Source organism: Eptesicus fuscus, chromosome 17 (genome assembly GCF_027574615.1).
Source record: "Eptesicus fuscus isolate TK198812 chromosome 17, DD_ASM_mEF_20220401, whole genome shotgun sequence".
In the NCBI taxonomy this organism is placed as follows: domain Eukaryota; kingdom Metazoa; phylum Chordata; class Mammalia; order Chiroptera; family Vespertilionidae; genus Eptesicus; species Eptesicus fuscus.
The window spans coordinates 35,104,230-35,112,671 of record NC_072489.1 but is presented as its reverse complement, the minus strand read 5'-3'; the positions used below and the strand labels follow the sequence as shown (position 1 = coordinate 35,112,671).

The 8,442-nt window shown below is 47.8% G+C and overlaps 1 protein-coding gene across 1 annotated transcript; it reads right to left on the bottom strand.

Annotated features, from left to right (window-relative positions):
* Window positions 1-327: 327 nt before the first annotated feature.
* On the bottom strand, window positions 328-6,364 carry IFIT3 (interferon induced protein with tetratricopeptide repeats 3). Its single transcript, XM_008152973.3, has 2 exons — window positions 6,268-6,364; window positions 328-2,259 (listed from the first exon to the last, which is right to left on the bottom strand). The coding sequence occupies exons 1-2, from the start codon at window positions 6,270-6,272 to the stop codon at window positions 846-848; spliced, it is 1,419 nt and encodes a 472-aa protein (XP_008151195.3). The 5' UTR covers window positions 6,273-6,364; the 3' UTR covers window positions 328-845.
* Between the last annotated feature and the right edge of the window lie 2,078 nt (window positions 6,365-8,442).

Below are 8,442 nucleotides of genomic sequence, written 5' to 3'. Positions count from 1 at the left end.
GTGTGTGTGTGTGTGTATGGTAGGGGCGGGGGGGGGGGGAGAGACTGTGAACTGGTATTTAGCAGGGAAGCAATTGCCAAGGTATTCGTGTGTGCACAGCATGGTCCCGGGCCTGGTCCAGGGACCCCCTTCTCTCTCCCCCCTTCCCCTAAGTGTGACGGGGAAGCCTAGGATGGGCCGGCTATGGGGTGAGAGTTCCATGGAGGAGCTAAAATGGACAAGTTGAGAATAGGGTGGCACAGCTGTAGTAAGTACCCACCATCCCTAACAAGAGAAACGGAGAAATAATATTACTCTTAGTCACACATGCAAACCACACAGTTCTTTCCTGAGTAGAAATTTTGACATTTATTGTAGCATTACTAGCAACAATACATATTTACTATAGTTATCGCTATCAAAAATACATACATACACATGGCTAAGGTCACGCGCAACATGGAAGGAATATTGCAGGGTTAGTCAAAAGCTAGTCTTCTAGGGGGCCCAGAAGGTTAAACAGTAATGGGGTGAGGAGGTGAGATTCTGTTGGTAGGCAGTCTACCAGTTAGGACCCTTGGCAAGAAGGGCAGAAATAGGGGATTTCTGGTGAACTGAGTGCAAACTGGGATAATCACATCTCCCAGGGCTGAAGCACTGTTCCTGGGAGTCATCCGTTGCCAGACAACTGGGTGTGGCTGGTATGGAACAAGGGAGACAGACATGAGAAAACAACTCTCTAACAATGTACCTGAAAGCCATAAACAAGACCACCTCGCTCATCAAGCTCAGATTAGGGAACTCCTGCCTTCCGACCCTTCTCCCCCTCACAGCCACCATTCCTGGCTTCCTCCTCTCAGTTCTGTTCACTCCTCTGTGTCAGCTAAGGGATCCGAGAGCTTGCTGAGAGGGGAGCTGCCTGCGCCCTGGCCCGCTTCTTCTCTGCCTTCTGCAAGCTCCTCAGCTGGCAGGAAAAAGCTGCTTATGCCGGAAGGGCTGTTTTTCAGGAGGTGGCCCAGTTCCTTCTCAAAACATTCCGCTGCTCGAGGCAGATCTCCATTCAGCTTGTGAGTTAATCCTTGGAGATGCCAAGAATTCCGTGGAAGCTGCCTTTCAGCTCCGTTCGCAGTAGATTTTGTGCTTAAATGATGCTGGACAGGAGTGTCTTCCGATTTTCCATTTTGCTCCTGAAAGTTGGAATAGCCCTGATGCAGTGGCTTTCTCTCCGCCTTATTGAAAGCTGTCTGATAACATTCTTCTGAGTCCAGCTCAGTGAGATCAGAGTATACATACAGAGGATCCAGTCCCTTCTCAATAGCTTTATTCGCATAGTCCATAGCAGATTTCCGTAGTTCTTCCATCTTCTCTCTATTCCCACCAGCTTCAGAGTCCTCTGTGCTCTGAATTTGTTTCTCTTTTGCCCGATAGCAGCATGCGATCTGGCGACAGATGTTGGAACTGTTGGGCAAGGATTCCAACGCCTTTTGAAGCAGTTCAATTGCTTTGTCTAGATCACCTTTTCTTTGGTAAAATGTGGCTGCATTGCGGAGGACATCTGTTTGACCAGGTGCTCTCTCCAGGGCCTCTTCTATCAACGGCTCCCCTTCAGCTTCTTGATACATCTTTTGCAATTTCAGGCCCAAGAGAACTTTGACATACTGATTGTCGGGGTTGAGCTCAATGGCCTGCTTCAGAGCACTGACACAGCACTGCTTCGGTGGTTTATCATCCAGGCAGTACATCGCGATTGCCAGCCCGGTGGAGAATTCTGGGTTGTTGGGTTTCTCTTCCAGAGCCTTCTCAAAATTCGCCTTCACCCTTTCATTTCGCTTTGCTCCGCACTGTAGCAGGGTCCACCCTTCCTCAGAGTCAAGCTCAGGACACTCAATGCTGTAAGGATTTGAAAACTTCTCACACACTTGTTTCACCTTGTCCACGTAGACCTGAGCTTCGGAGAGTCTGTCCATATGATAGTAGACCCAGGCGTAGTTGCCCCAGGTGACCAGGCTTCGGATTTCCGCTTGGTCAGGGTGCTGCTGCTGGATTAACTCTTCCGCTTGCCGCAAGCATTCCAGCGCCTCCTCGTTCTGACCACCTAGGTGTTTTATGTAGGCCAAGAAGTTGTACATTGTAGCTTTGAACTCCGTGTTTAAAAATTCAATCTGGTTACACACTCTGTCTTCTAGGTCATAGAAGACACGTTCTTCCTTGAATAATTTCCACGTGAAATGGCATTTCAGCTGTGGGAGGATTTTCTCCAGAGAGTTCTTGTTGACCTCACTGTGGAGAAAATAAACATGGTCACTCTGAGGTGCACCTGCCAAGCATCGTGCCGGGTGAGGCAATCGCAGGTTAACTGTGTGTGTCATCTTGACTGGGCCATGGATGCCCAGACTTTTGGTTAAACATCAGTTCTGGGCATATCTGTGTTCCCAGAAGAGCCTAGAATTTGCATCAGTGGACTGAGTACAGTAAATTACCCTCCACAATATACAATCTATTGTGGGCCTGGGGGGTGGGGCAGAGGAAGGGTGAATTTTCTCTCTCTGGTTGAGCTGGAACATCCCCTCAGGCTGGGACTTATCCCACTGGCTTTTCTGTGTCTGCAGGTTGCAGACAGTGAGTCACGGCCTGTCTCAGCCTCCATAATCACGTGAACCAATTCCTCCTAATGAATCTCTCTATCTCTAGCTTATTTACATATATATGTACAGGGTGGGGCAAAAGTAGGTTTATAGTTGTTCCTGTGGAAAATAATACAATAACTGGTAAATAATAATATAAGAAGAAACCATGTTTCGCATACTCACTGTCAACCTACTTTTGCCCCACTCTGTATACACACATATGTATATATACATACGTATGTATGTATACATGCATACGTATGTATGTATACGAGCATAGGTGAGAATCTTTATTAAAAAAAAATAATAAGAGCCGTACTTTAAAAGGCAGATTAAAAAAAACGAATGTTTACAAATTAGGTAGAATACAAAGGAGGGTTAAAATTCTCAAAGAGGAAAAGCTAAACATCCAATTGTATAAAGCCTCTTCCCTTGTGAGAAATGGGCATCAAGATGAAGCTCCAGTTTGGTTTCTCAGCTGAAAGTGTACAAAATAACTTAGAAATAACTTGAGGTCAAACGCTGCGAGCCCATTACTTGTATCTGCCTGCTTTTGATCTAAGGAAAGTTGATGACCACAGTGCAAGGCAGAGCTGATGGTACAACAGCCGAGAGTTCTCCGTCCGCCATTCACCTTCAAGTGCAAGCCGTAGAAAGACAAGCCTTCAGTGAAGTCTGGGTTCTGCCTGACTGAACGTCCTCTATTGCAGTGCTCAAAATACTTTACTTCTTGGCCAGCAAAACACGGAAGAGCCTGGCACAACCTTTAGCAAATACTTGCTTCCTCTTCCCAGCTTTTGTGGGTTGGGCTTGACATCAACCTGCCGCATATCTATGTGTCTCTTATGGGTTCCGTGTTTCTGGAGAACTCTGACTCTACACACCCCTAAGTATTCCCAGACAGAAGAGCAGGTACTTTCCTCTTGCTTCCTGGACTCACCTTTCTGTAGCTATGGTCTGTGTGAAAATCCACAAAGCATATCCCTTCTACTACGTGAATAGATATGCAGGAGGTGGGCTAAGGTGGATGAGACGAGAAACCTATGGTGAGAGGAACTGGGCTCTCTCTTGTGCTGCTCAGTCACCAAGTCAGGGCTCAGTCCTCACTCTGAGGGGTGAGTTTTATTTAGCTATCCAATGACCTTCTGCAGGGCTACCTTTTGTGTCACTTTGTGAGCTTTGGGGAATACTAAGAAAAATAAAGGTTCTATCTCGGCTGTCTCTGCCCCTAGGAGCTCACAGTCAGGTTAGATGGAGCCATGAAAACACAGGGAATGTTTGCCACCATTCTGTGTGATGTAGTCTTTTCCCTTCTTCTTCTCCTCCACTTCCCTCCAGGCACACAGGACCCACGACAGCTGGGTTTCAGCCTGATTGAAGCAGTCTCCCCAACAGCCCAGATCCCAGAGAGAATGAACTTAAGTACATGAAATACTCTGCTTTTTTTCACCTTCAAATTTTCATTATATATTTGTTATTTGTTAATTGGCATGTTTACATGTTCCTATGTAATTCTCATTTAGGATACCATTAACATATTTAACTGAGTAGATACAAATAAAACATTTGAAGATAATTCTAATTTAATTAAAATACTATTGCCTTTCTAAAAACCAATGCTCCATCTGCCAAGCTTTCCTCACTTATTAATTTCTATCGTATGTGTTTGAAAGTTGCTCTAAATACTCTTTATATGTATACGTATAAAATTCAGTAAGTTACTGGGCAATAATTAAATCAGACATTTGAAGGGAGGACAAGCAAGCAGGTGGAATGATGGCTGCAGTAACTTGACAAAAAGAATGTCTCCATTCAGGTGAAATATGGGGAGGTGAATGCCCTTCCTCCCTGGAGACTATGTATCTAGTAGAAAACATTGGGGAGGGGGGAGTCCCTCTCCAGGAAGAGATTTCTCATGGCCTCCAACGGCAGCCTTGAGGTTGTGCTGACCAAAGCGGATAAAAGCAGCACTGCAACTCCTTTCCTGTCTAAGGGCTCTTTTAGGGATGAGAAACTGATGATTGGGAATCACTTCCAAAAAGTGACTGGGAAACACCCAGAATCAGCCCATTTACAGTCACAGTCTTTTCTCCTTCTCCTGGACCCCTATCTGGATGGTGACAGACGGCCTGTGGGAGCTGCCCACAGACCCCAGCAAGGACGCCTTATCTCCTTCCAGGGCCTGGTGAAAGCCATTACTAGGCTAGACTCTTGAAATTTCCCGAAAGAGGCCCCGTTTAAATGGTAAGAGTTTCCAGAGAAACCTCCGAGGCAGCTTGTACAGGGACGGATGCTGAGAAGGGACAGACAGAACTCGTGGCCAGTTATTTGGTCAGAACAGGCACAACCCAAGGAGCCCATCTCTTCAAAAAGTGAGCCAAGGAACTCTCCATAGCAGGGCGTCTCACACCTTCACGTGCTCATGGGCCACATCAACCGAGGACCTGGCTGAAATGCACTTCTCAGTTCAGCAAGTCCCGGATGCTGCCTTTATAACCACCTCTCAGGGGGTGTTGGATTCAGACCACACGGTGAGTAGCAAGGGCCCAATCACTTTTTGGAAGTGATTTCCAATCACCGGTTTCTCATCCCTAATAGAGCCCTTAAAACAGGCAAGCCTTGCCGAGACCGGTTTGGCTCAGTGGGTAGAGCGTCGGCCTGCAGACTCAAGGGTCCCAGGTTCGATTCCGGTCAAGGGCATGTACCTTGGTTGCGGGCACATCCCCAGCAGGGGGTGTGCAAGAGGCAGCTGATCGATGTTTCTAACTCTCTATCCCTCTCTGTAAAAAATCAATAAAATATATTTAAAACAAACAAAAAAACCCTTGCTTTATCGCAACACCCTCCACTCCCGTTTACGCACGTACTCGGCAGGGAGCATTGAGTGTGTCTGGGAGGTTGCTGTGGTCCTCTTGAAATAGGTATTCTATCCCTCCTCTCCCTCCCCAGGCTTTAAGTCTGCTTAGGAATTCAGAATGCAGGGCCCCGTGATTTGCATCCTAAGAGAGCGCTCTGCTTTATTATACCCGCCAGCTGCAACACAGCTTGAAACGGCAACACTCTCTCCCTGCCCACGGGGGGGGGGGGGGGGGGGGTCTGGCAGGTCTCTAAGAAGACACATTCCTCAATTCTGAGAGAGCCAATTGGAAGGCAGAAGCGACCTCATTCTAGATCGTAGTTTTGCTGTGCTGAGTTAGTCATTAGCACATTTGCTGAGAAGCAAGCATACTTTAAAAGTCACCACCACCACCACCACCACGGAGCTCACAAACCGCCGGTTTGGTCTGACAAAACCTAAGACACGAAAGAGGAACCAGGACCTCCGTTGCCCCTCCCCATTGCCCAGATTTTGCCTGGAAGGAGCGGAGCAGGTTATCCCTCGGGGCTCCCTCAAGAAACTCCAGTCCTCGCCCTGCTGCCAGCCGCCAGCGCTCCTGCGGGCACCTCCCTCCGTGTCCTCAGACTGCCTGACTCAGTAAACAGAGCCACAGAAATAAAAAGGCATGGACTAACTGGTCAGAGAGGTCCACGATCCAGTTAAGAGCAACGCATCTCCCATCTATAAGCACACACCGAAGCAGGAGGGTTCTGGGAGGTGCACGCCAGAACAGGATTCGTGAGAAATGCTCCGCTTGCGAGCAGAGAAGCCAGGCATCCTTACCTCATGATGGCGATGTCCCTGGAATTCCGAGGTGCGGGGGGTCCAGGCTGATGTTACGTCCTGCCTGTGGATCGCAAGCAAGGGCTGATGAGGTTTGCAAGCCCTGGCGCTGGCCCTGCGGTCTGTGCTTTTATGCAGAGGAAATGGAAACTGAAACTGAGGCGATGCCCTCAGGATTCCTGGTGAGGAGAAATGAAACTAAGGTCTGAGCGCGGACCGGGAATATGGTTCCACTCGGGTTCTGAAACTGTGTGTGAGCGATTGGAAAAGGCACTAGAGTTGGCTTGCAGGTTCCGTGCCCTACTCCCAGAGACCTGATCCAACCTGGGGGTGGGCTGGGGCTCGGGAATCTGCATTTTTACACGCCCCCCTGGATTTACTGTTGCAGGAGTGAAACCCAGGGTCCTTAGTGTTGTGGGGTCGAACCCTGGAGTCAAAAATAAGACCCCCGGAGGCGAGGGCATCACACGCAGGTGGCCACCCTCACGACCGCGCCGTCCTAGGTGTAGGCAGTCCTTTGAAAGGTCCAAACCACAAGAATTTCCCTTTGTTCTAAATTCTAAATACATTGGAAAGTGGATCTATCTTGCGAAAGCAGATTGTACAAAAGCAGGACTGAGCAGGGTTAATAATCGCTAAAGGTTAGTCAACTCCTGGAGCCACTGAGTCCGTGGGAATCAGTCTCCTCTGGTCCTGGTCCACAGGCACAGGAAAATGACCTTGGTGAGTTTCCAGGTCTCAATCTGGAGCTGAGGTAACTACCCTATTGTTTAAGCAAGTAAGTGAGTGCAGAAGCCAGAAGAGCAGGGTTAAAATTTAAACAGCAGTTTTTACCTAAGTATAGTTGCTACCATATTTCACTTACGACTTTGATTAAGTTTAACTTGAAATCCTAATTCTAGAAATCATCTCTCCCTTTATAGATACACCCCTCAGAAATGAGCCTGTCCCCCAGGTAATCCCCCCGACGTAGCAGAAGACAGGAGCCCAAATCTGACGAATGATCACAGTGTGGGGGCCTCGGGCATCTTGACCTTAGTTCTGTTTCAGCTCCTGAGCCCTCAGATGGAATGGCCCTCTGGCTCCTTTCCCAGAAGACCAGACAGAGGGATGCCAGCAAGAACCTCAGAGCTGTCCTCAAGGCCTGAAGAAAGGACTCATTATCCTTACCTCACCTCGGACCGAGGAGCTCCCTAACCCGTAGTGTCTCGTGATTTTTGCCCTGTATAATCTGTAACCTACACACCATCTGGGAGGTAGGGCTTTTGCTCAAAAGCTTCCTGTTCTCCTGGGTGGCACCATTCGTCATAAAATAGCCAGTATTTCTCCCCTGGAGTTCTCGGCGTCCGGTGTTTGGCTCTGCGAGCGCCGTGCTATTGGACTCTGTTCTGTTGCAGGAGTCCCTGTACCACATATGGAGAAACACTGTCCTAGAGGGGTTTGGAAAAGCAGTTTCCTATTTACTTGCAAGAGATAATGTAAGTGAATCAGACAATCCAGAATAGAGGAAAATAAACACGGGACACCTGGATTTAGGCTATCTCTTGGATCAGCTCTGGGATATTTCTTGAGCCTCATTTCTTTACTTTTTAAAATGGCCTAGAATGAATTGACTTTTTCCTTCCATCCAAATTATAGAAAACTAGGCCATGGGGAGATCCATTCTTACCTTCATCTAAGGTGTGGCCCTAAGGAGTGAGTCGCCATCAAAGGGTGGTTCTCACCCTCCAAATAAAAACCCTGAGGGCCTAGTCCTCCCAGTCCCTGCCCCTCTCTCTAACGTGAGCATAACTGAAAGCATTAAGACATTTCACCCTGTTGGCCTTTGTGCCCGGAGCTCGGAAATGCTTGGCACTGGATTTTGTGCCCAGAACTGGGAAATGCTTGGCACTGGATTAATGACCTAACTGTATGTAAACTCTTGGGTGAGTAATTTGCCCTCTGAACCCCGTCTTACTCACCTAGGAAATGAGGCTAAAAAAAAAAAAAAAAAACCAGTTCTTCCTGCCTAGAGCTGTGGGAAAGATGATAGGAGATAATGCATATAAAGCACTTAACAGGACATTACCTACTACTGATCATGTAGAAACTGGTACAACTATGATTACTGGTAAATTAGTGCTACAATTTTAAGTGGATTTTGAGGGGGTGAAGGGGGCCACAGAGTTTCTCAGT